Source organism: Plecotus auritus (genome assembly GCF_963455305.1).
Source record: "Plecotus auritus genome assembly, chromosome: 7".
NCBI classification, from domain to species: Eukaryota; Metazoa; Chordata; class Mammalia; order Chiroptera; family Vespertilionidae; genus Plecotus; species Plecotus auritus.
Genome location: NC_137774.1, coordinates 91,163,947 through 91,188,593, shown reverse-complemented (window position 1 = coordinate 91,188,593; position 24,647 = coordinate 91,163,947). Strand labels below are relative to the sequence as shown.

The 24,647-nt window shown below is 48.9% G+C and overlaps 4 protein-coding genes across 5 annotated transcripts in view; 2 read left to right on the top strand and 2 right to left on the bottom strand.

Annotated features, from left to right (window-relative positions):
- MLXIPL (MLX interacting protein like) overlaps positions 1 to 10,613 on the bottom strand; it is a 56,366-nt gene extending 45,753 nt beyond the window's left edge. Inside the window, exon 1 of the mRNA XM_080681801.1 lies at positions 10,437 to 10,613. Coding sequence (XP_080537927.1) covers positions 10,437 to 10,471 — 35 coding nt within the window. The 5' untranslated portion in view covers positions 10,472 to 10,613. The remainder of the gene's footprint in view (positions 1 to 10,436) is intronic.
- On the top strand, positions 372 to 4,281 carry VPS37D (VPS37D subunit of ESCRT-I). Its single transcript, XM_080681818.1, has 4 exons — positions 372 to 582; positions 1,923 to 2,094; positions 2,586 to 2,668; positions 3,201 to 4,281. Exons 1-4 carry the CDS (start codon positions 445 to 447, stop codon positions 3,561 to 3,563), a joined length of 756 nt encoding a protein of 251 aa, XP_080537944.1. The 5' UTR covers positions 372 to 444; the 3' UTR covers positions 3,564 to 4,281.
- Positions 10,614 to 10,682: 69 nt separating the features above from the next.
- On the bottom strand, positions 10,683 to 11,821 carry DNAJC30 (DnaJ heat shock protein family (Hsp40) member C30; the record flags this gene model as incomplete). The annotated part of the gene is made up of 1 exon (XM_080681819.1): positions 10,683 to 11,821. One exon carries the CDS (start codon positions 11,819 to 11,821, stop codon positions 11,141 to 11,143), a length of 681 nt encoding a protein of 226 aa, XP_080537945.1. The 3' UTR covers positions 10,683 to 11,140.
- An 8-nt stretch (positions 11,822 to 11,829) lies between these two features.
- Positions 11,830 to 24,506, top strand: BUD23 (BUD23 rRNA methyltransferase and ribosome maturation factor). 2 transcript variants are annotated; one of them, XR_013961292.1, is made up of 12 exons: positions 11,830 to 12,077; positions 12,175 to 12,212; positions 13,785 to 13,880; positions 13,971 to 14,053; positions 14,153 to 14,249; positions 17,743 to 17,839; positions 18,884 to 18,934; positions 19,655 to 19,740; positions 19,889 to 19,934; positions 20,105 to 20,163; positions 23,735 to 23,841; positions 23,988 to 24,476. XR_013961292.1 is itself a non-coding variant. In XM_080681810.1 (12 exons), exons 1-12 carry the CDS (start codon positions 12,030 to 12,032, stop codon positions 24,040 to 24,042), a joined length of 846 nt encoding a protein of 281 aa, XP_080537936.1. In that variant the 5' UTR covers positions 11,830 to 12,029; the 3' UTR covers positions 24,043 to 24,506. The 2 variants fall into 2 exon arrangements, 1 of the variants encoding a protein (XP_080537936.1); XM_080681810.1 differs by having other exon boundaries at positions 23,752 to 23,841; positions 23,988 to 24,506.
- The last annotated feature ends 141 nt before the right edge of the window (positions 24,507 to 24,647 follow it).

Here is a 24,647-nt window from a genome sequence, read left to right as displayed (position 1 = left end):
AAATTGTTGTGCGAATCCAGAGGGGAAATGTGAAATAGTCCCTCAAATTGTAAACGCCTGGGGTGGGGGAGTCCGTGCCTGGGGGGCGTGGTGAATGATGGATGGCCAAGAGGAGGGGTGCGGAGAGAAGCCGCCTCAGATATCCGGATGGCGGCGGTAGGATGGTTTTGTGGGCCGATCAGCGGGTGCGGGAGGCCCAGCGAGGCGCTGCATTGCCCGGTGGGCTGGGGTGCGGCTCGCCCCCTTTCCGCCCCACCCCCAGCCCCAACATCGCGGCCCCTTTAAGGGCGGACAGGGCGCCCTCTGGCGGCGGAGCGGCGCGCGCACGGCCGGAGCCGGAGCCGGATCCCGGAGCCGGAGCCGGAGCCGGAGCGGAGCGGAGCCGGGGCGGAGCGGGCCGAACGGGCCGAGCCAGCAGCCGAGCTGGGGGCGCGGGCGGGCGGCATGTACCGGGCCCGGGCGGCGCGGGCGGGGCCGGAGCCCGGCAGCCCGGGGCGCTTTGGGATCCTCAGCACCGGGCAGCTCCGGGACCTGCTTCAGGATGAACCCAAGCTGGACCGGATCGTGCGGCTCAGCAGGAAGGTATCGCGGGGGTCGCGGGTGGGGGTCGCGGGGAATGGGCCGCGGCCTGCCGGACCTGCCGAGCAACCGAAGGGCCGCACGGGCCGGGCCGCGGGGCCGCCGGTGGGCGCGGGAGCCTGGCACGTACGAGTGGGCTCCACGGAGCCGCCCCCGGGGGAGGGGGCGCCCAGAGCCGGCCTGGGGCGGGTGGGGCGCCAGAGACCCGGGGAGGCGCCTATGCACCCCCGGGATGGCCGCGAGGCGTGTCCTACAGCGGATGCTCCAGGGAGGTGTGTTCTGGGGGCCAGGGGTGGTTGTGTTGTGGGGGGCCTTGGCTCGCACACCCACGTTCTGTAGGGCCAGAAAGGGGAGGCGCCTTCCATAGGGAGAACTAGGGGCCTGTTTAACACCTGGGAGGACCGATGAGGGAGCACCCGCATCTTGAGGGTGCAGGAGGAGGCTTTGTGTCTTTCTTTGGGTAGGGGTACTGAAAGCTGAGGTGTATATTCCATAGGCCACCATAAGAGAAAGTTGTATATTCACAGGCGATAGGCCGGGGCTGGTTGGCTGTGGGGGGCAGAAAGGGAAAGTGTGTTGGAGGGAGGCAGGCAGGAGGGGCATATGCATCCTATAGGGGACAGATGGAGGGTAGTGTGTTCTCTAGGGGCAGGGAGGGGAGGCTGGGCACTCCTGGAAACAAGGAAAAAGCATTCTCCAGAGCCAGGAAAGAAAGGGGCTCTGCTTTCTGCAAGAGAAGGAAAGCTGGGAGGTGCTAGAGAATCTGGGAGGGAAAGGGGGTGTGTATTCCTTGGGGGTGTGGGGATTCCACTGGAGGGCAGAAGGACAGGTGTGAGGGGAAGAGAGGGTGGCTTGAGGGGGCACTATGCAGGGACAGGGTGAAGACCACTCTGGAGAGTCAGAGCAGGGGTGGGAGTGTTTTTAGCACAAACACCTGAGGAGGAGGCAGACAAAGGCCTGGAATGAGAGGGAAGCTGCCCATGCATGGAAAATGGGACATAGGAGGGAGGGGGACTCCTCAGGGACCTGAGCAGACATATTAATTGAAAAATTAAAAATTAACTAACATTTGTAGAGGCCTTCCTAGTTTTCCTCTCTTCAGTCTCACCACAGCCCTATAAGGAGTGGTTTTTAGCTTACTTTGTAGAGGAGGAAACTGAGGCCCAGAGAGGAAGCTCAAGGCAAAGCTCCATCTGGGCCTCTTGCAGTCTTTCCACCTGTTGGCTCCTCATCCTGAGATTGGGGTGCTTTCAGCTTGACCCTGGGCACTGTTGCTCAGGGTGGCAGAAGGTGGAAGTGGGCAGACTCCCTGAGTGCACCTCTTGGCTCTTCTCTGGTGACAGTTCCAGGGCCTGCAGCTGGAGCGCGAGGCATGCTTGGCCTCCAACTACGCACTGGCCAAGGAGAACCTAGCATTGCGGCCCCGCCTTGAGATGGGTCGGGCAGCCCTGGCCATCAAGTACCAGGAACTTCGAGAGGTGGCTGAGAGCTGTGCGGACAAGCTGCAGCGACTGGGTGAGGGGACAGTTGGGAGAACTGCCTGGGCGGGTGGCAGTTGGCTATCTGGTTGGTTGGCCTTGGGAAGTGCTAGGCTCTGAAAGGTGGGACTTGGGCAGACCTATTCCCCAGGCAAGTTTGAGGGGTGCTACTCCTGGAAAACTAAGTTGGGGAAGTGAACAGTTGGTGAGCAGAGCTGGGTTGTAGAGGCCAGATGAGGGCCCTGGCAGTGGGAGAAAAGGGGGCCCAATATCCAAGGGCCTGGGGTACCCTAGGAGACAAAGCCCCTGCTCCTTCTTTTGCACTAAAACTGGGGGCAGAACTTGGGGGAAGGTGCACAAACTGATTCCAAGGACATTGTACAGATGAGGAAACGGAGAAACGTAAACACAGAATCACACACAGGGTCAGTGAGAGTCAGGATTGGGCCCTGGGACTATGGCCTATCTGTCCTGGGTGACAGGCCCTAAGGGCAGGGGCCATTCACTCTGTCCCTCTGTGGCCCTCAGAGGAGAGCATGCATCGCTGGAGCCCCCACTGTGCACTGGGCTGGCTGCAGGCTGAGCTGGAAGAGGCTGAGCAGGAGGCTGAGGTGAGGGGGGGGAGGCTGGGCCTGGGGACAGGAAAGAGACCCATCCTATCATTCCCCCCCACTTCATTCTTACATTGTAGGCTTGAGAGCCCCTTCTCTAGGAAGTCTGTCCTAAGTGCCAGGCCCCCAGTAGAGCCCCCTTGTGAATGTCTCAGGGCAGAGTAGGCTGGGTCTAAAGAGAAGCTGGCACAGACTTCTCAGTGCTGGGCTGGGAATATAGTGCTCAGTGAGTTAATGGAGGTGGGTAAGGAGGGGGCCTGGCCCTAGCTTTGATGGGCAGCACCTAAGTCTACCTAAGTGGGTCCCCATCTCTGACCCAGCGGGTCTGGTGATAGTAAGGAAATAGAGGTTTGAGAGTAGAGGACATTTGTCTACAGTCACTCAGCAAGTCAGAGGCACACCCAGGCTGGAACTCAGGTGGCTCTGTCCCCCAGCTGTGGTCACCATTAGAAGGGATTCAGGGGGGGAGGGATAGAGACAGTCCACAGTCTTGGTCATGCTCCTCCCAAACTGTGCCTTCCTCCCATCCCAGGAGCACATGGAGCAGCTGCTGCTGGGGGAGCAGAGCCTGGAGGCTTTCTTGCCCGCTTTCCAGCGAGGCCGTGCCCTGGCCCACCTGAGGCGGACCCAGGCTGAGAAGCTGCAGGAGCTGCTGCGGCGCCGGGAGCGGTCTGCCCAGCCAGCACCCACTGCTGCTGCGGATCCCCCCAAACCTTTCCCCGCTGCAGCTGTCCTGCCCACCGGGGCTGGCCGGGGGCCACCAGCAGTGCCCCGAAGCCTGCCCCCCTTGGACTCCCGCCCAGTGCCCCCACTGAAGGGCTCCCCCGGGTGCCCCCTTGGCCCAGCACCTCTGCTGAGCCCTCGGCCCTCGCAGCCAGAGCCCCCTCACCGGTAGGATCCAGGGTATGGCTCCCCAATGGGGGGCCCAGACAAAGTTGATGCGTGGCTCCTCCTCCTCCCCCACTGCCTGGGTGGGGGGAGGGGCAGGCCCCTCCCCTTGGCCTCAGGCAGGCCCTGGCCCTGGAGGCTAAGCTGGGGAGGAGGGTCACCTGGAAGATGCCCAGAGAGAGGGCTGGGGGTGGGTGGGCAGGGTGTTATGCCTCTGGCATTGAGGAAACTGCCTTTTTTTTGTCCCTGGCTGAGACCTTCCAGGTGATGGGCAAGACCCAGTGAAAGAACTTGACTCCTGGCAACCTAGGAAGGTGCCTGCTCTCCCCAAGGCCCTGCCTGGGGGCCTATTACACCCTGCCACTACACTGGGCTGGCACAATCAATGCCAAGGCTGATAGGAGTGTTTTCCATCATGTACTGAGCCTACCTTTTTCCCAGTCCTGGGGCCCACCACCTAGGAGCCAGGTGGTCAGGTCCCAGCTGCAGGGTCAAGGAAACCATGGCCCTGGGGCCCCACTCATGCTCCAAACACTGGGGCAAGGTAGGCCAGGGGCTTCTGACCTGCACAGGTGAGAGCGGGCCATCCCCAGGAAAGACCATTCTGTATTTTTCTGTCCCGTCTCCTTAGAATGGAACCTTTTTGAGGGCAGGTCCTTGTCTTTGTATGTTCTGTCCCCAGCCCCGCTTCCCAGGGGCCGTCAATAAATGTGATGATGAGGATGACGATGCTGCCCGACTCCTCTCTGCTCCCTCAACCAGCCACTCTGCTGTTGCAGCCTCTACATGTCAGCTCCTGCGCTTGCTATTCTTGAGATGCCCTTCCTTCCGCTCTGCCCATCCAAAGCCTGCCTGTCCTTCAGGTCCAGCACTGCTCCTGCCTCTTCCATGAAGCCTTCTCTGGTTATCAATCTGTGGGAGACTTTCCTAACTCTTAACTTCCCAGCACTTCTAGCCAGAAGCACACTCTACTTCTTCACTGTTCTCCAATTGCCTCACCTGTATGCAATTTCTTTTCCTGGGTAACCGTAAGCCTAATCAAGATAGTACCTGCTTCTTCTCTGGCCTGCCAAATGGTCACCGTCAGAGTGATGGAGGGGGCTATATGGTGCTGAAGGTTATCTGTCTTCAGCTAGGGTGAATACTAGGTTGGCTGGCTTGGCTGATGAGTGTGGGACAAGAAGATGGGAAAGCAGCCCTAGCCAGTTTGGCTTAGTGGATAGAGTGTTGGCCTGCGGACGGAAGGGTCCCAGTTTGATTCTGGTCAAGGGCACATGTCTCAGTTGCAGGCTCCTCCCTGGCCCAGGCCCTGGTCAGGGCACATGCAAGAGGTAACAAATTGATGTATTTCTCTCTTTCCCTCTCTCTTCTACTCTCTCTAAAATCAATGGAAAAATATCCTCGGTGAGGATTAAAAAATAAATAAAGAAGATGGGAAAGCAGAAACATGCCCCAAATCAGCTTAGGTCAAGTCTGATGAGATGAAGTTTGGCAGGGAGGCATGGATGGCCTTACAAATAAGAGGGGACAGTCAGTGCTGTAGAAGCAAATGTAATCTTGGTACATGTTAATGGGAATAAACCATCTAGAAAGAGGGATGTGTTGGGTTGACTCAGCTTTTCACTGAAATCCTACACTCTAAGAGGGATCTCCAAAACAGCACATTTGGAGTAATAACGATAAGAAAGAGGATTGAGACTAAGTCCTATGTGAAACAGTTGAGGGATCCATGTAGGGCCAGAGGTCAGAGCCTAGACCAATGGGCGGAAACCACAAGGAGCCAGATTTTGGCTCATTATGAGGCTCTTAGGTCAGGGCTACTATTGGAGGTAGGTGGTCCCCTTCTCTCAATTTTGTGAACAGCACCTGAGTGACTGCTTAATCTTTAGAGATGAAGGCAATAGTTGGGAGGGACTGGCCCATTGAACTTTTGAGAGCCCTTCAGGCCCAGACAGATTTATCACATAGGGGCACGGTCAAAGGAAGCACTACTAGTGCCCACTTGAGACCCTTCGTCCATATTGGCCTTGGTTCTACTCTCCTGTTAGCACTTGAGCTGCTGGAGGCTGAGGGACACCAAAACATCTCTGCCTGAGAGGACGACAGACAGAACAGCTCTGGAAATCCTAAATGCTAAGCACAACTTGGGGCAGGCTGGGCCCTTCTTGCCCTTGTCTCCCATTCTGGATTCATGCTTATAGGCAGTTTGTAACTAAAAGGAGAAAGGGGGCTAAGGTGGACATGTCTGAGCCTTCCTCCACTATCATGAATTGAGGAGCAGCCTCATAAAAGCAGAGTTCAGCCTCCCCTCCCCAGGGCAAGTAAGAAGAGAAAGGAATGACCCAAGCAATGGAGGGACAGGAAGGGGAGAAAGAAGTGTTTCCATGGAACTGTATGGGTCCTTCAAAAGTCCTCACCTACATCAGAGCTCACTGTTTTAGAGGGGGTAGAGACTGAGTTCCCTTAGTGTTCAGCTCCACCCTGAAAAAGACCAAGGCAGATGGGTAGAGATATCACCAGAGTGGAGTGGGCCTGGTTTTGGGCCATGGGAAAGGGTTAGAATTGGATGGTTAATAAACTGCATTAATTCCCTTGCTGGAAAATACATGGAATGTTCTGGAATGTTGCAGGCAGGGCTCTCTTTCTGTTTGAAACCCTCTGGAACTTGTTCCCAGATCCTGGGGCTCCAGGGAATATTCCTGGCTATAATCCTTTGTGAGAGAGAGAACAAACAAGGGTCTACATCAAGGAGCCCATGAGTAAGGAACCACCTATTATAGACCACCAGAGCTTTTACAAACCAAAAGCAAAAAGTAGTCCAAATAACAAAACTCCCATCCCTTTTTGATAAAAACAGAGTTCCTACCTCTCAAGTCTGTTACGTGCACCTCCTTGTTTAGTTATCACTAGCTTCTGCATGTTTCCTTAAGCTTCTCCCCTTGATTTCCAAATACAAAACATAACATTAAATGTGTTTTTGTTTTGTTTGTTGCCAATCAAGGATTACTGACCTAAGCAGGCCTGAACCAGAGTGGACTCAACTCTTTACCACTGAATCATGTGATCACTGCAAAACCACAGCTAGGAACTTGCCCCTTGCCTCCAAGGTTAGAGAATCCAATGGTTTCCAAGAGACCAAGGTGGATTAGCTGTGGGTTTATCTCAATTTATATAAAGATTATACACAAAAGACTGAGTGTAGGAATTGGGGTTATAGTACTCTGCAGAGGGAGGACCTCTGGTTTTGTTTAGGACCTTACCACTGCTGTAGACCTCTTCAAAGATTCTTCCTGTCCCACATAAAAATAAGATTTACACTCTGCCTCCCCACATAAAGTGTAAGCTCTTACATATGATGTAAACTCAAATGCCTGTAGGGCCAGGAAAATCATAGAGGTGCAAAGCAGTTCATTCCCACGAAGAAATACACCCTCTCCCATTTTTTTCTGGAAATGTACAGTCCTTTTAAAAAATTTCTCCTCTTGATAGATATGGGATAGAGAGATATTTCTCTACTGTGGGCAAAATGGTGAAAGTATCAAGGCCTTGCATACTTTCCCTCTGATGGTGGGAGTGCAGTGAAATGTAGAGAAATATCTTATCTAAAAGGCAGATGTCAGCTTCTCCCAGGCACTAAAGTGGGTATCTGAGCTCAACTGTGGCATAATTTCTCATTTTTTTGAGAGAAGTCAAAAATCTAGATTTTCATGCAAAGTCCCCTCAGTTATGAATGCTGGCTAAAGTTATTTTAAGACACTGTGCCAGTCACAGCCAAACACTGTGTGAACCATGAATCTTGGTCTGTTCTTGGTCATTCTGAAACAGGCCTTCTTTTGTCTAGTAGCAGTCCCCTCCAGAACTGAAAATATGAATGCTGATGAAGCAAAGGCAGGATGGGAGGGCCAACCTACCTCAAGACTAATGAGTGTCAGGACCTCAGGTTCAGACAGCTTTAAGAGAGAGTGGCATGAGGGCTGATGCATAGTGACACTATGACTTCACGACACATGGTGAACTCTGCACTGGCTTCTTGGGGATGAGTGCACTGAGTGTTCTAGCATATGCAAGTTCATGAAGTCCAAACTCGGGTCCTTAACACAGAGGGACCCTCAGTTGCTCTGCTCAACCGTATGGCTGCCAGGGCTACAAGCAGGGCCTGAGGGCAGGCAAGGCAAGCCTTCTCCTAAGATCTTGACCATAGTCGGGTGGCAGTGTGTGACCTCATCACAGGGCGGAGGAACTGAGAGGTGGCAAAGGCCAGGAGAGAGCCCACTTTTATAGTGCACTGAATTTAAGAGAGAGTGAATTGAAGTAGCACCACCACTTACCAGTTGTCCCTTCTCTCAGCCTCTCTTCATGAGATCTGGTGACCTTCCAGGAAGCCCAAAGGTCTAAGACATAGCCTCCTACCCTCACTATTTTCCAAAAAGGGAATGTGATGGCCACTCATTTGGGCTCCACCCTTGGTGCCTCAGCCTATTACACTCACACTCACACACACACACACACACACACGGTACACATGATTCTATATATATGTGGAGTCAATAATGACTAAATGGACAACTCATTGGCTTTAGGTAGGCTATTCTTATATATTTTGGTTCATGCTAGAACCATTATAGTTAGGCAAGGTACATCCTGTGAACCAAATGCTTAGAACCTCAGAAGCAAGCAAGAAATCCTACTCTCGCAGCACTGGGATGAGTAAAAGATTTCACTCAGCAATAAATAAAGGGCAACAGAGGGAAAAGCAGTTTGGCTTAGGGGAAATAAAGTCCTGATCAAGTCCAAAGACAATTGCCTAGACATGTACACCTTTGATCCTGTCTTGTCTGAGTCTCCCTATTTAGGAACTGTGTGTGCTGCTCAATCAACTTTGCACTACACTTGCAACCTCTTCCCCACCCCAATAAGCGTAGCCTGGGACAAGCTGGGCCCCTCTTGTCCATTTCCCGTCAAAAATGGACTAAAGTTGAGCATGTCTGAGCCTTCCTCTACTATCAGGAATTGGGGAACAGTGCCTAGAAGGCAGCTAATGTCCTCAGCCTGGTTCAGCCTCTTCTCCCCAGGATAGGAAGGGAGAAATGTTACAATGGGGACAAGGTAACATTGGAGGGGGGCCCTCAAAAAGCCTCTCACACATCTCTCCTTCCATGAAAAGCCCAGACTCAGTTTAGGGAGGGTAGGGAGTGGGGTCTTACAGAGTTCAAACCTGGCCTAAAAAACCCTGAGGCAAGCAGAATGGCACTCCAGTACTTGACTAGTTGTTCTAGGCTTAAGGAGAAACTGAGTTAGATGGTTAATAAATGTTATTGACTACCCTGCATGAAATATATATTCTGGAATGTTCCAGAAGTTTCACATTGCCTGGACCACCACCCCCACACACGTACCTGAAACCTCCTTGAGTTTTTTTATCTATTTCCATGTTCTGGGGCCCCAGGAAATGTTCTTGATTGTGATCTTCACAGAAAGAAAACTTGAAAGATCTATGTCTGTGGTCGGCAAACTGCGGCTCGCGAGCCACATGTGGCTCTTTGGCCCCTTGAGTGTGGCTCTTCCACAAAATACCACGGCCTGGGTGAGTCTATTTTGAAGAAGTGGCGTTAGAAGAAGTTTAAGTTTAAAAAATTTGGCTCTCAAAAGAAATTTCAATCATTGTACTGTTGATATGTGGCTCTGTTGACTAATGAGTTTGCCGACCACTGGTCTATGTCAAGGAGCCCATGCAAAAGGTCCCAGCTATTACTGACCACTAGTGCTTTTACAAACAAGACCCAAAAGAACTCCAACTCCTTCTGATAGAATCTTGCCCAAAGGACACTGTTATGCACCAACTCCTTGGTCGAGAATCACTAGTTTCTGCATATTTTACTAAGCTTCACTATTGTAGTTTATATTTCAAAAAGAATACTCAGCTGGCACCATTTTGGGGCTCAGCCCACCTGGTTTTCTAGATGACCTAATAAATTCATAATTCTGTACCAAAAAAAGAGAAAAGAACACTCTTCCTCTTGTTTTTCAAATATGAAACATAATAACATTAAATGTTCTTTTTCAAAGTACATATGCCCCACCCCCAAATCAAGGCTCACTGAGCACAGTGGGCCTGAATCAGGGTGGGCTCAAATCTTTACTATTGAACCATGTGGTCACTGCAAAGCCATGATTAAGGGCTTGTCCCTGACATCTAAGGCCAGAGAGAATCAGAGACCAAGCTGAACTAGCTATGGTTTTATCCCAATTTATACAAGGATTTCACACAAGAATGTGAATGCAGGAATTGGATTACTATACTAAAGCACCTCTGGCTTTGTTTAGACTCTAGACTTAGGCCTGTACCCTTGTGGAAGATCTCTTGCAAAGGTTTTCCTATCCCACAGCTTTACTCAGCCCCAGTGCATAAATCATTGAGCACTGACAATCTCACAGCCATGCACTCCCTATGTGCAGTGACTCAGGGTTAAGAGAGCCTGACTACTACTTCTCTAGTCAAGTGATGACTGACCAACGGCTGAGCACAAATTAGAAACAGAAAAAAGCCTCAAGCAGTTCTAAACAAGGAGTTTCCACCACAGGCCTCCTGATCCTCAGTAGTCCCACCACCTCCGAACTCCCAAAATTCCCCATAGCCTCAAGCAACCATGTTTCCAGTTGGCTTGCACCACCTGCACTAAGCACTCAAGATAAACAGGATGGGCCACACTCAGAGGAGCTCTATTTCTAGGAGAGGACTGGCTGCATTGTTAGGGGTAGGGCTAGCTGGTAAAGGGATAACCAGGTGACAGGTACACTATCCCAAGGATAAACTTGACTCTACTAGCATGTTTTAACCATTGAGCCCATTAGAACTATGGACAATAAAAGTGTGACAAACCTCAAGAGAGCAAATGGTTTGCTCTCTGCCGTCATGTCCACAGAGTAACTTCTTCAAGGTCATATAAGTATGGGCACAGGAACACTCATTCTTTATGCTCGATGACCTTGCTTTTCCGGACTCCTTCATGCCAACAGCAGAAGGGGGAGAGGGGTTTGGGGCTGACCATAGCAAGGTTTCTATATATCACATTTTAGCCTATATCAGGTCTCACCTGTGGCTTGGGGAACTCACAGAAAGACAAGGTTGCACACCTCAGAATTTTTCTTTTGGCAGCTAACAATTGGTCACATTGCACGTTTCAAGGTTACAGAGCTCCATAGCACAAACATGGGGCAGGAGCAGACATTTCTTTGCTCAGAGCTTTACAATAAAGCCAGAGCCCAGTGTTCCAGAAGTTGACAACATCAGGAAGGCAACCTCTGGAAGCAGGCACCCGAGGGACTACAGAAAACTCTTCACTCAGGCTTTCAGGGCTGTTCATGTTGGGATCTCCTTCTTGGGCATCGAAAAGCCTCCTTTTTCTGGACCGCAGGGAGAGGATGTGCAGGTCAAAGGCTAAGCTGGGTGAGTGGGGAAGCGAAGGGGGAGAGCGGTTCCTTCGGACCCCAGCAGAGGTAGACTGGAAAGCGAAGGGTTCAAGACAGGAAAGGCCATTTTCTGGGGTGTGGCTGGGGGGCTGCTCCCCTTCCCTTCTCTCTCGATTAAGAACGAATGCCTATGACGATGAAGACTGTGAGGAGAAGGACGACTAAAGTTGTGTCTCGGATCTCGTCCCAGCTGACGCCCTTCTTAGCCCGATCCTCTTGCTGCTTGCGAAGGGCCTCTCGCCGGGCCCTGAGGCGGCGTTCACGCTCTAGCTGTTCTCCGTAGTGCGCCTGGTAGAAGGCATCAAAGTTGAACATACTGCGGTTGGCGCCCGGCGCGGCCTGACCAGAACTGTAGGTACGAGTGGCGGGCGAAGGGGTGCGGGCCGAGCCGGAGTCCGCTGAGGGCGTCGTGGAGGGACGGACGCCAGGTCCGCGCAGGTCCATGTCGCTGAGCAGGCCGCGGTCATACTTGCGGCGCAGAGTGGCACTGCCCAGCACCACGTATGCCTGGGAGATACGCGTAAAGTGCTCGGCAGCCTCAGCGCTCCCGGAGTTGCGGTCCGGGTGGTAGAGGAAGCTTTGCCGGTAGTAGGCGGCCTTGATTTGCGCCTGCGTAGCCGTGGGGGGGACGCCGAGCAGCTCATACAGCGCCGTGCGCGAGTACGGGCCGTCGCCCCGGGAGTAAGTCCTCGCTTCTAAGCCTAGGCATGATACCCGATTTTGTGGAGGCCCCCGACCGTGCCACAAGCTCCACAGTAACAACGGCGGCCACCTCAGATCGTGTCTTGCTGCCATCTTGCATGGGTCTGGAGGGCGGTGCAAAAATTAACTGGCCAATGGGAGGCGTGCGTTGTTCGCAGAGCGTCATCCTTGTAGCCAATCGAGTAGAAAAGAAGGCGGGGAGAGGAGTGGAGCATGCGTATTACAAGGCAGGCGCGGAGCTGATGATATAAAAGCCGGGCTCCGGAGCCCCCAGCAGCGATCGTGTGGCTGAGGCGTGGATATGGCGTGTCGCGGGCGCCGACCGGAGCACGGTGGACCCCCAGAGCTGGTGAGTCCTGTGGCCCTCGGGCACCCTTCTGTCTTAAAGAATCTCAGCGTCTTGATTTCTCCCCCAACTACCCTTTTCTCTTTCTCTTTTCCCGCAGTTTTACGACAAGAATGAAGCCCAGAAATACATGCGCAAGTAAGGGAGCCTGGATATTGCGCGGCGTCGGGGGTGGGAACCCGCAAGTTGCCCTCATTTGGGGCATTGCTTGGAAAACATGAAGAATTTGGGGCGGTTGGGTTGGGAGGAAGGGACCTGGGTTGATTCCATTTTTTACACTGACAAAGGCTACTTTAGTTAAATCTCTGAACCACCTGGGCCTCAGTTACTTCAGCACTAATATGGGAGTGATCATATTTTTATCTGGGTTTTCAGTTTATTGTGACAACTTGTTTTAAACAGGTGGTAAAATAGGCAGGAGGCAGTGGATATGTATAAGTGGTTAATGCCATTGGGGGAAAGAAAATGTTCATAAATGTTTACTGTGTGCCCCTACCCTCTTGACAACTGTTGGTGTAGTATCTGAATTTCATGGAGGGTAGTTATTTCTGTAACTAGGTGAAGGCTAGAACAGACTTTAAGACCTTTTGATCAACCACCCTGTAGAAAATTCTACAGATACTTGATCTTGGGAAAGCCAGATATATTATAGACCTATTTTGTGCTACGGTAACCAGTAGCCATCAGTGTCTGAATTACTTAGCATGAAGAAAATGTAAAATATTTTATTGATCGTTTTTATGCTGATTACGTGTTGAAATAATTTGAGCATATTGGGTTAAAAATTGTTAGGTACGTTGGATTTGGTTAACTATTAGTTAATTTTACATATTTAATTTTAACTGTGGCCACTGGAAAGTCATGTGGCTTGCATTATGTTTCTCCTGGACAGCACTTCCGTAGATTTTTGTTGTGCATTCTTGATCCTTATATCTGAGAGTCACTATGGTGGGTAATTCTTCCAGAAAACTTGTTCTCTTTTTTTAAAAAATATTTTTTTATTGATTTCAGAGAGGAAGGGAGAGAGATAGAAACATCAATGATGAGAGAGAATCATTGATCGGCCACCTCCTGCATGCCCACCACTGGGGATCAAGCCTGCAACCCAGGCATGTGCCCTGATGGGAATTGAACCCATGACCTCCTGATTCATAGATTGATGCTCAACCACTGAGTTATGCCAGCCGAACCAGAAAACTTGTTCTTAAGTAATACTACATCAAAGCCTGATAGATTTGAAAATACCCAATGGTTGGTCATTAGTGATTTGTTCCCTTTAGCTTTGCATCAGGTGCAGTTATAATTTGTGTCACAACAAAATAACATGTCACTGTTATTGGGGTTACTTTTAAATAACTGTAGTTGAGCCCTGGCCAGTTTGGCTCAGTGGATGGAGCATTGGCCTACAGACTGCAGGGTCCCAGTTTGATTCCCAGTCAGGGCACATGCTGGGTTGCGGGCTCAATCCCCATGGGGTGTGCAGGAGGCAGCCAATTGATGATTCTCTCTCATTGATGTTTCTCTCTCTCTCTCCCCTTCACCCTTCCTCTCTGAAATCAGTAAAAAAAAGTATATTAAATAGTTGTAGTTGAGTTGGTTGACCAGGAAAGAGCACCTTGTTCTTTTTTCCTAGTTCTTGGTGTTTTCTTTTGGTTTGGGTACAGTTTTAGCTCAGAACCTTACCACTTGTTGGTGTTTCTGCCTTTCTAGCTCTAGGATGATTGATGTGCAGACCAAGATGACTGGGCGAGCATTGGAGCTCCTTGATCTGCCTGATGAGAAGCCCTGTTTCCTGTTGGATATTGGGTGAGATCCTGGGGTCCAGTCAGGTTCCCCAGGTTGTGGGGCATCTTTGCTTCTCACACTGTTGAGTCCCTGTTTGATTGTATCTTCCAGCTGTGGTACTGGGCTGAGTGGAGATTATCTCTCTGATGAGGGGCACTATTGGGTGGGCATTGACATCAGCCTTGCCATGCTGGGTAAGTATGTTCTATTTAGCACTGGGGTGGACTACCCTCATGGGTATGGAACAGCTATGCATATTGTCTGTTTCTCTCACTTACTCTTCTGCGATGCAGATGCAGCTTTGGACCGAGAAGCACAAGGAGACCTACTTCTGGGGGACATGGGCCAGGGCATTCCCTTCAAACCAGGCTCCTTTGATGGTTGTATCAGGTAAGAGTCTTCATGCTTTGCTCTTCGTTTGCAGACCACTGCTTCCCACACCTGGCTGTGCAGCGGAGTCACGTGGGAAACTGAAAATTATCCATCCTATGGGACTTTTAGGTTAATAAGGTCAGAGCAAGGCCCCCAAATAGGTATTTTTTGTATTTCAAAACTATCTACTGTGATTCTCTTGCACTGCCAGAGGTTCAGGCACCTCTGATATAGTTTCTCTGTCTACTTTGAGTGTGTGTGGTAGGAGAGGGGTGGTCTTCTAGGCCACTAGGAACCATCTTGGGAGGCCCGGCAGCCATCTTAGGGGGCCTGGTGGCCATCTCGTTGCTTTTTTGAAGGACTCTGGTGGAGAGTTTCCTAGATTGCGCTAGTCTCTTCAGCATTTTAGGGCTCCTTTCTGGGGTATCAGTCAAGTTTTGAGTGTGTACATGGAACTTTAATAACGGATCTTAGACCATTGATGTTACTGTTAAAAGACATAAATTCTTTGTCTTATGTGGTGAGTTCTGTTTAGAATTTGGTGAGTGTTTTGTTGGTGGAGTGGAGAAAGGGAATAGGAGAGGAAGTCATAGTTTAACCATTAAGTGGGAGAGACCTGTGATGTATGTTGAGCAATAAGGATCTGGGTGAATAAAAATTTGTACTGGAAGATTTTCTTCTAGGCTAAGGAATTAGCTTACATCTGGGAACAAGATTGGGGGGAAAAAGACATTTCAAGGATAGCAATTGGTTTTTAGTAATGATTGGGTGAGATGTTCTAAGTTGTAGAAAACCAAAGGCCAGAGATATGATCTGCATGTTTTAGTAGTGAATAGCCATTTTTAGTTTGTTTTTAAGAGGTGAGATGGTATGGCGAGCTTTCCTTTAACGTTTGTTATATGTAAGATATTGTACAGCTAGCATGTCAAACTCAGAGGCCAACATGGGCCAAATGAACAAGGTTTAAGTTTATGTGGGCCGCAAAAAAAACAAAAGCTTCTATTTTCACAGAAATGTAGGTTTATTTCAATAGAGACATGCTGAATACAGAGGGCTGAAATAAATGAGTAATCGTTAACATAAAATAATAGAACACTTTAATAAAAATTAATGTTTTTTTCTGAACATTAACTTACCAGAAACTGAATAACTGCACAAATTAATAATCATAATGCAAATAAACCTATTTTTCTTTTTTTAAAAATTTTAAAAATATTTTATTGATTTTTTTTACAGAGAGGAAGGGAGAGGGAGAGAGAGCCAGAAACATTGATGAGAGAGAAACATCAATCAGCTGCCTCCTGCACATCCCCCACTGGGAATGTGCCCGCAACCAAGGTACATGCCCCTGATCGGAATCGAACCCGGGACCCCTGCGTCCACAGGCCGACGCTTTTATCCACTGAGCCAAACCGGTTAGGGCTAAACCTATTTTTCTTGTTCTCTGAAAGCGAAATATTTCCTGTTGTGCACCATCAAACAAGTCAGTCCAAGACTAATGATGTGGCATTTGGCTGCTAAAATATTCGCTGCTAGTATTAGTGGAGAGAAACGGTGTGCCTGTGTGTAAGGCACGTAAGGGAAATGAATCCAACATGATTATAGTAATCAGTCATTAGCTAACATTGTAGTTCATTATTAATAACTAGAGGCCCAGTGCACGCAATTCATGCACTGGGGGGGAGGAGCGTCCCTCAGCCCAGCCTGCATCTTCTCGCAGTCTGGGAGCCCTTGGGGGATGTCCGACTGATGGCTTAGGCCTGCTCCCTGGGAAGTGGGCCTAAGCTGTCAGTTGCACATCCTTAGTGCTTCCACGGAGCTGAGAGAGGCTCCTGCCACTGCTGCTGCACTTGCCAGCTGTGAGCCAGGCTTCTGGCTGAGTGGTGCTCCCCCTGTGGGAGCGCACTGACCACCAGGGGGCAGCTCCTGTGTTGAGCGTCTGCCTCCTGGTGGTCTGTGCATGTCATAGCGACCAGCCGTTTCGCTGTTCAGTCGATTTGCATATTAGCCTTTTATTATATAGGATTATGTATAACAGGATATTGTAAAAATTAAGTTATGAAATTTTTACTAAAACGTATCTTACATACTGTTATATTGGCTGGGCTGCAAAAATATTCGTGTGGGCTGTGAGTTTGACATACTTGTTGTACAGGCTGCTGTGGAGTTTGGAAATAAAATAGTCCCTGTCATGGTTAATTAGCTGCTAAGAGACATGGACTGGTTAAACACAAGGCTGAGTGTGGGCTGTGCACTGGGGAGTCATGGGATCACCTGAATTGTGAAGAGAAAAGCACAGGAAAGCCTTGGCCGGTGGCTTGGTTGATTGGAATGTCCCAAACACCAAAAAGTGGCAGGTTTGATCCCCAGTTGTGATGCGTTCAGGTGGCAATCTATTGAAGTTGTTCATCTCTCTCCCCTTTCCTCTTTCTAGAATCAATTAAAAAGAAAAAAAGAAAAGCTTTAAGAAGAGCACAGGAAAGCTTTGAGAAGGGAGGATTGGGGTGGGTCTTGAAGGGTGGGAGAAATTTGGAAAATTAAGGAGGGTTTCTGAGTGAAGGAATAGTATGAGCAGAGGCATGGAAGTGGGTGGGGAAAGGAATCTGAGAGATCATGGGCATGAATGAGAGATTTCATGGAAGTTGAGATTGTATAGACTTGGGTCCTAGAAGATTTTTTGTTATTTTTGTTAATCCTCACTTGATATATTTTTCCATTGATTTTTAGAGAGAGTGGGAGAGAGGGAGAGAGAGAGAGAAACATTCATGTGAGAGAGAGACATCGATTGGTGCATGGGCTGGCACTCTAATCACTGAGTCACATTGGCTAGGGCCTAGAAGGTGTTTTTTTTAAACTCCATCCTAAGAAGTTTGGGCTTTATTCAGTAGTTCTTTGTTTTAGGAAGATTATTTAGGAGACGAAGAAAGGAGAGATAGGTTGTTGAAACAATTGAGATGGTCATAAGTGCTGACCTAGGAGAGTGGTGGAGGAAAGTAAAAGCTTGGAGAGGCAGTGGGACAAATCAGCAGGGTTTGTTTGGGGTTCTGTGAATGGGTTGGGTGTTCACAGCACCGAGGAAGGGAATGCAAGAAAGAAGGACATAGTAGCTGCTTGAAAATTTAAGTAGAAGGAACTGATTTTGGAAGAGAGTGAATGAAGGGCTTTGTAAGTGCTGTAAAACATGTTTCCCTTGATTTTGGAGCAAGGGAGTGTGAAAGGGTAGGTGGCAGAGAGAGCCTTGATATGATGAGTAATTTTGAACTTGAGATACATGTAGAAAAAGGTTGAGAAACTGTTTCTTTGGACTGACTGCAAGGAAGTTAATGCCGACCTTCTGGATAACCTGTTTGGTCCAGTGTTGTAGAATAGTGACCTGGAGTGGACCTGCACATGCCAAGAAAGGGAGTGGGCAGGAGGGTTTTACCTAGACATCAAGGATGTGTGGTGTATAAGTCCTGAAGAGGCAGGGGTGTGCTGGTCACTTTCCTGATGAGGTCCCTTTCTGTTTTAGCATTTCTGCTGTGCAGTGGCTCTGTAATGCTAACAAGAAGTCAGACATTCCTGCCAAGCGCCTGTACTGCTTTTTTTCTTCTCTTTATTCTGTGCTGGTGAGTATAAGATCTCCCCATCTGGGCTGGCCGCCTGTCCTCCCTTGCCCTGCAGGTAGAGTGATGAAGTAGAGGAGTCCCATGGCAGGGCTATTGAGGTGGGACTGCATGGGATGGCAGAACCTTATTGTGATCCTCAGCCTGAACAGAAAATTAGTGGGCTAACACTCCCTGATGAAATGCAAAAGGTGCTGATGTCAAAATATGAGACAAATTAAAATTCCTGTGTCCACTGTGATAAATTTTAATCAGAAGTTGGTTTGGGGACATAGACTTCACAGAATGAGGACAGGGACATCGTGTCCAGGACACACAAAACATACCTTCCAGAGTGCCCACATCATTCAACTCCCACCCCTTGCTCCTCCCACTGCTGATGCTCAGATGGGGAACAGGGTGGTGTTTGCCTCTCTGCTAAGATGCTCTTCTCTCATATGTTTGAATGACCAGCTCCCCCATATATTCAGGTCTCTGCTCAAGTGTCTCTCTAAGAGAGGCCTTCCTTGAACCAAAAGTAAACTCATTAGTCTCTTGTCACTCACAATCCCTTTGTCCTCCTAAGTTATTTTTCTTTTTTTTTTTTTTTTTTAATATATTTTATTGATTTTTTACAGAGAGGAAGGGAGAGGGATAGAGAGCCAGAAACATCGATGAGAGAGAAACATCGATCAGCTGCCTCCTGCACAGCCCCCAATGGGGATGTGCCCGCAACCAAAGTACATGCCCTTGACCGGAATCGAACCCGGGACCCTTTAGTCCGCAGGCCGACGCTCTATCCACTGAGCCAAACCGGTCAGGGCAAGTTATTTTTCTTTTTGGCTCTTAATCACTACTGTAAATTAGCTTGCTTCCTCTACTAAAATGTGAGCTCCAAAAGTTCAGAGGAGAGGCTCTCTCTTTTGTTCATAGCTGTAACCTCAGCCCTAAGAACAGTGCCTTGCGCATAATGGGAACTCAAATATCAGTGAATAAGGAAGGGAGTAGTGTCTGGGTCCAGACCCCATGGGATACTTGTAAGACAGTGAATGTTTCTGTTTCTTGCAGGTCCGTGGAGCCCGAGCTGTTCTGCAGCTATATCCTGAGAACTCGGAGCAGGTGAGCCTCTTGGCTACTAGAGGTGCAGGGAAGGGGGAGGGGCCTAGAACAGGTAAACTGTTCTTATCCTGCTCCTCATCACCTGCCCTCCTACTATTGGGAAGTGACAGAATAGGGTCTTTATGCTGGTTGGTGGGAAAAGGAGAGAATGAGTATCTGAGAGTGGTTCCTGTGGCTCCTGGTGACATAGTTTATGATCTGATATCCCAAGGAGGAGTGGTGGGTGTGGAGTAGGGTTAATGTGATATATTAACTGATTTCCATAACCAAATATATAAATAGGGGTGGGGGGCTGAGAGAACATTAGCAGTTGTCTGTTCTATGGAGTGTAATTCAATATGAAGGAGGAATGAGGAGGATGGAGTTACCGACTTGAAAGACAAGTTGTGAGCTGTCCCTGACTAATACCATGAATGAGTCTGCCTCCAGTATTGGCCATTCATTTCCTGAGATTTGAGTGGGTAGATGGATCCTTGGGCTAGAAAGTGAGAATTGCTTGTTCTGTAATTCCCTTGAGGGGGCTGTATGCCATGGCTGGTTCTAGCCTGCACTTTCCTCTATGTGGCTTTTGGGGACTCACAATTGGGAACAGCCTAATAAAGAAGACCTTTAGTTCTCCCAGGCACAGTTCATCCTGGAACCAGACCTGGCTTAAGAGGAGTGAGGGAAAGCAGCATGCTCCCCCAGCTTCTGTATGATTCACCAATGTTCTCTCCTCAGTTGGAGCTAATTACGACCCAGGCCATCAGGGCTGGTTTCACTGGTGGTGTGGTGGTGGACTACCCCAACAGTGCCAAAGCAAAGAAGTGAGTGCTGCGGGCCAGTGTGCTGCTTGCACTGCTGGACAGAGGTTGGTGGTGTGGATCAGAGTAGTAGTGCAGGGGCACTACTATAAGGGAAGGTGAGGACTTATACTACAAGGCTTTATGACTCCTTGAACTTTTCTTGTTTTAGGTTCTACCTCTGTTTGTTTTCTGGGCCATCAACTTTTCTGCCAAAGGTGAGAGACCCTGAGTTTTCAGGTGTGTGTCTTTTGGGTTCCCTTCTTCTGAGGCTGGGTCTAGTACCTGTTGAAAGGGCTTAGGCTTGGTGGGTGCCCAGGCCTTTTGGGGTAGGGCAGATGGATTTAGAGATCTCTAGGATGCTCTAAAAGCACTTTGGTTCCTACAGGGCCTACATGAAATTAAGGAAGAAGAGGAGGCAAAGGAATCCACATTCACTAACAAGAGGTAAAGTGAACCGTAGGTGAATCTGCCTAAGGTTCAGGGAGTTACTGCCGCTAGGTTTATTAGACATGGCAGAGGAAGCTGGAGGTGGCAAGACCACTCCATTTTTTCTCTGCTTTCACCAAGTTCCTGGTTCAGATGTGGCAGTGACACCAACATGGTAATAGAACCAGGAACCCCTTGTTCCAGTGCCTGCTACTGTTTTAGGCTGGAATGTCTGTAAGCAGCCTTGCAGCCTTACTCTCTGCCTTTCCTCTTGCTATGCCTGACAGGCTGTCCCCTTTTTCCCTAGGCTGCCTCCGCCACCTATGTCCTGGACCCCATCCCCTCTTGGCCCCTGTGACTATCCCTTCTCCTGCATCCTCATCTTTACTCTCTGGGCTATTTTCATCAGCTCACAGACATGCTACACAATTTCTCATGTCTACTAAGAGATTATCCCTTTACTTCTTAACAACTCCAAGCTACCACCCTATTTGTTTCCCTTTATATCACAAAACTCCTCATATCTGCCTCTTCTTGCTTTCTCCCCTACCATTCTCTCAGTCCTCTTCTCTGGCTTATGCTTCTATCTCATCACAAATTGCTCTTGTCAAGGCCACCACCAACCTGTCTTGCCAAATGTATGGTCACTTCTGTTTTTTCCCTACTTTATCTTTTTTTCATTAATCCTCACCCGAGGATATTTTCCATTGATTTTTAGAGAGAGTGGAAGGGAGGGAGAGGGGAGAAAGAGAGGAAGGGAGAGAGAGAAACATTGATGTGAGTCACATTGATTGGTTGCCTCTCCCACATAAGCCCTGCCCAGAGCTGGGGATAGAATATGCATCTCAGGTATGTGCCCTTGACTGGAAATTGAACCCTAAACGCTTTGGTGTGTGGGTCCACACTAACTACTGAGAGCACTGGCGAGGGCCTTTATCCTTATCTTGCTTGCTCAGCAGGACCTGACTCAGTAAGACAGCCCATCACTGTCTTAACACCTTCCTTACTTGGCCTCCCACTCACATCATGGTTTTCTCTTAACCTTACTGGTTGTTTCTTCTCAGTCTACTCTGCTGGCCCCTCTTCTAGAGCAGCGGTCGCCAACCGGTGGTCTGTGGACCACTGGTGGTCCGTGAGGTCCAAAAGGTTGGCAACTGCTTTTCTAGAGCACTCTGGGGCCCAACCTGGACCCCTTCTCTCTCTACACCACCTTAAACACCAACTACAGGTTTATAACTCCCAGATTTATATCCTTGGCCTCAATTCCACCTCTGATTTCCAACCCGCCTTCTAAGTACCCATACCTAAACTTCCCACCCTATCCATATCTGAACTTCCCCCAGATGTCTCCAACAAAACAGAGCTCTTGGTTTTCACCCCCCAACTTCCTTTCTCCATTCTTTACCATTCTCACTTATTCTTATCTCCCTTACATCTCATAGCCAATCAATCCATCTGTAAGTCCTGCACCCTTCTTAATGTATATCCCAATTTGAACCCTTTCCCCACTCCCACCTGGTTTTAAGTCACCACCAGTCTTGCCTGGATTACCGAAAGCAGCTCCATGTATCTCCTTGTTTTTAGTATTTGTTTCTTTCCATTTATTTTCTGTGCAGCAGCAAGACTGATTCTTTCACTTTTCTTTGTTAAAAAAAAAAAATCTTGCCATTTTTCTGTTCGTTATCTTTAGTTCAGTTCTCCTTACCTTTATTTTCCTTAACGCCTTTAACTGCTCTAAATCTTGGCTATTTGTATCCCCAATTAGAATGAAAACTTGGTGGAGACTACCTGGTATTATGTGCCTGCCATCAGAAGAGTATCTTGTTAATTAAAGATATTCAATATTTGTTGAACACATAATTACAAGATGGTGGAGTTATTTCTTAGTTCTGGTTGGTATGGGTGGAAGGTGTTAAGACTTTGAAGACATTTAAGAGGAAAAATGGGCAGAGAATTGAATAAGTTTAGAAGGCCCACCGGTAGTGAAAATCATGATTGTGCTCTTTATGTCCATCACAGATTTATGCTGTCTGATTGCTTGTCCCTCAGTAGTTATCTCTCTTAGCTTCCTTTCTCAGCCCATTTCCCATGGATACTTAGCTCTTCTAGATGTTTTCTGCTCTAGGGCATCCACCACTTGCCCCCAGTGAGTGATCCCATTTCCTGCTTCACAGAGGAAGTACAAGTTGTTTAACTCCCTCCATCCATCTTAGGATCCCTCTTGTCCTCACACCGGTGTTTACAGACTATATGTCCTAACTGTAAATTTGTGACATGAGCATCCGTTTTTCTATTTAAAAAGGAGGGATATTGCCATCCACTTGGTCAGTGTCTTGTGTAGAGAGCATGTTTCTTCAGGACTCAGCACAGTATCTGGCACAGGCTCAATCCCCAGCCCTGGTTGGGGTGCATGTGGAAGGCCGCCAATGTGTGTGGCTCTCACATCAATGTTTTTCTCCCTCCCACACCCTTCCACTCTCTAAAAAATCAATGGAAAGAATATCCTTGCATGAAGATTAACAAGACAAAAACTTTACCTAATTTATACATTTCTTTGGCATCAATATTGTTCCACTTGTGCATTCCTTAATTCTTGCTATCTGGCCTCCACCCTACCAGGAAATGGTGGTCACTTAAATGGCAAGCATCCTTGCTTGGTTTGAGTTAGGCTGGAAACAGTGTAATCCCAACTACCAGGTGGGAAAGTGGTTTGGGAGCCCAGGTTTTTTTCTTGTTCTCAGGGCCTCTTTTCCATGGGGCTGCAGGGGGTTTCTTTTCTCCTCAGCCAGGGCTAGAGGCCAAGATCAACCCTTGAGGATTATTGTCAGGGCTGTCACGAGCTGGGCAGCCTTGTTTTCCTACTTCAGACATTTATTGCTGGGAGCCCCTACTTGATGGGGCATGCTGACCTCACCACCAGACTTGGGCCTTAAGTGGCAGCAGTGGGCATTGGGTCTCTGACTTTCTGTGGACATTGCTAGACTCTTGTGAACCAATCCTGGCCTAGGTTGCCCAAAAAGTAGCCTTGCCCCCTGCCTGCCTGCTCCATAAGCAGGATGCGTGCAGACCCAATAATTGGTCACCTACTGCAAATATGCCTGCAAGTGAGTGGGGCCTTGAGCACCTCCTGCCCTCCTATATAAATTGCTTTTGACCCCAGTGGATGTTACCATGATGGAGGTGGGGTGGTTCAAAGATGCAACTTTTATTGTAGAACTAGAGGCCTGGTGCACAAAATTTGTGCACTGGGTAGGGGGGTGGCCTAAACCCGGCCTGTGCCCTCTCGCAGACTAGGAGCCCTTGGGGGATGTCTGACTGACGGCTTAGGCCCGCTCCCCAGCCTCCCTCTGTGGGAGGTGACCGGCAGGGCAATCAGGGGAATGGTGCCGGCCAGTGAGTGGCAGCTGCCTACTGGCACCTGCCTTGGCTGGCCTGGTGCTGCCCCCCGCCGACCGGTCTTCTGCCATTCAGTCAATTTGCATATTAGGCTTTTATTATCTAAGGCCCCTAACTCAAAGGAAGTTCACCATTTTTTCCTGCCTGTATTAACTTGGATGCCAGTCAGGCTGTTCCATCCATCACTTCACAGCTGTCTCCCCGGCACAGGGTTCCGTACAGGATTGCACGGAGGGGGGTTGTGAAGAAGACCCGGGAGTGGGTGCTGGAGAAGAAAGAGCGCCGTAGACGCCAGGGCAAGTGAGTACCTGGGTGAGGGGTAGGCTGCTGCGGATAAAGGGAGGTCTTGACCAGTAAAGGCTCACCTACACTTGAAGGGGTCCCAAAAGTACTTTGTTCTTTCTTCTAAAACTCTTCTATTTTTTCTGCCCGTTATTTCTTCACAGGGAAGTCAGACCTGACACTCAGTACACTGGCCGCAAGCGCAAGCCCTACTTCTAAGCAGTTCGCTGCATTGAATGGTCGGACAGCTCGGGGTCCACACAGTTGTGAGCTGTGCCATCCAGCTCAGGCACTTGCCTCTGGAAAGTTTTATATATTGAAGTATCTACTTCATCAGCTGACAAAATAGGGTCTAGAAAAGTTCTAATAGCCCTGACCAACGTGGCTCAGTGGTTAGAGCGTCGGCCTGCGCACCAATGGGTCATGGGTTTGCTCCCCGCCCCTGGTCAGAGTGTGTGCAAGAGGAAGCCAATTGATGTGTCTCTCTCACATCGATGTTTCTCCCTCCCTCCCTTCTATTCTCTCTGAAAAAGCAATGGAAAAAAATATCCTCAGGTGAGGATTAACAACTGCAAAAAAGTTCTAATGCTATTTTCTTTAAAGTTCTAATGGCATCTTATTTTGTTGTAAAAGCAATAAACCACTTTCTATGGAACTCTGGCATTTTCCAGTTCTATGGTCCTAAACAAATTTAAATTCCTTTGTTGGTGGTAGCTACCACTCGATTCCAAATAGAACTTAAGAGTGCTTTTATACACTTAAAGGAATAGGTAGATTTCTTTAATTTAGGTAAACTTAGGAAGGCTGGACAGGATGAAATGTAT

Coding starts and splice junctions, on each gene's coding strand:
- VPS37D (XM_080681818.1), top strand. CDS start 445: ATGTACCGGGCCCGGGCGGCGCGGGCGGGGCCGGAGCCCGGCAGCCCG. Junction 583..1,922: donor TCGTGCGGCTCAGCAGGAAG/GTATCGCGGGGG, acceptor CTCTGGTGACAG/TTCCAGGGCCTGCAGCTGGA. Junction 2,095..2,585: donor GGACAAGCTGCAGCGACTGG/GTGAGGGGACAG, acceptor TGTGGCCCTCAG/AGGAGAGCATGCATCGCTGG.
- BUD23 (XM_080681810.1), top strand. CDS start 12,030: ATGGCGTGTCGCGGGCGCCGACCGGAGCACGGTGGACCCCCAGAGCTG. Junction 12,213..13,784: donor GCCCAGAAATACATGCGCAA/GTAAGGGAGCCT, acceptor CTGCCTTTCTAG/CTCTAGGATGATTGATGTGC. Junction 14,054..14,152: donor CATCAGCCTTGCCATGCTGG/GTAAGTATGTTC, acceptor TCTGCGATGCAG/ATGCAGCTTTGGACCGAGAA.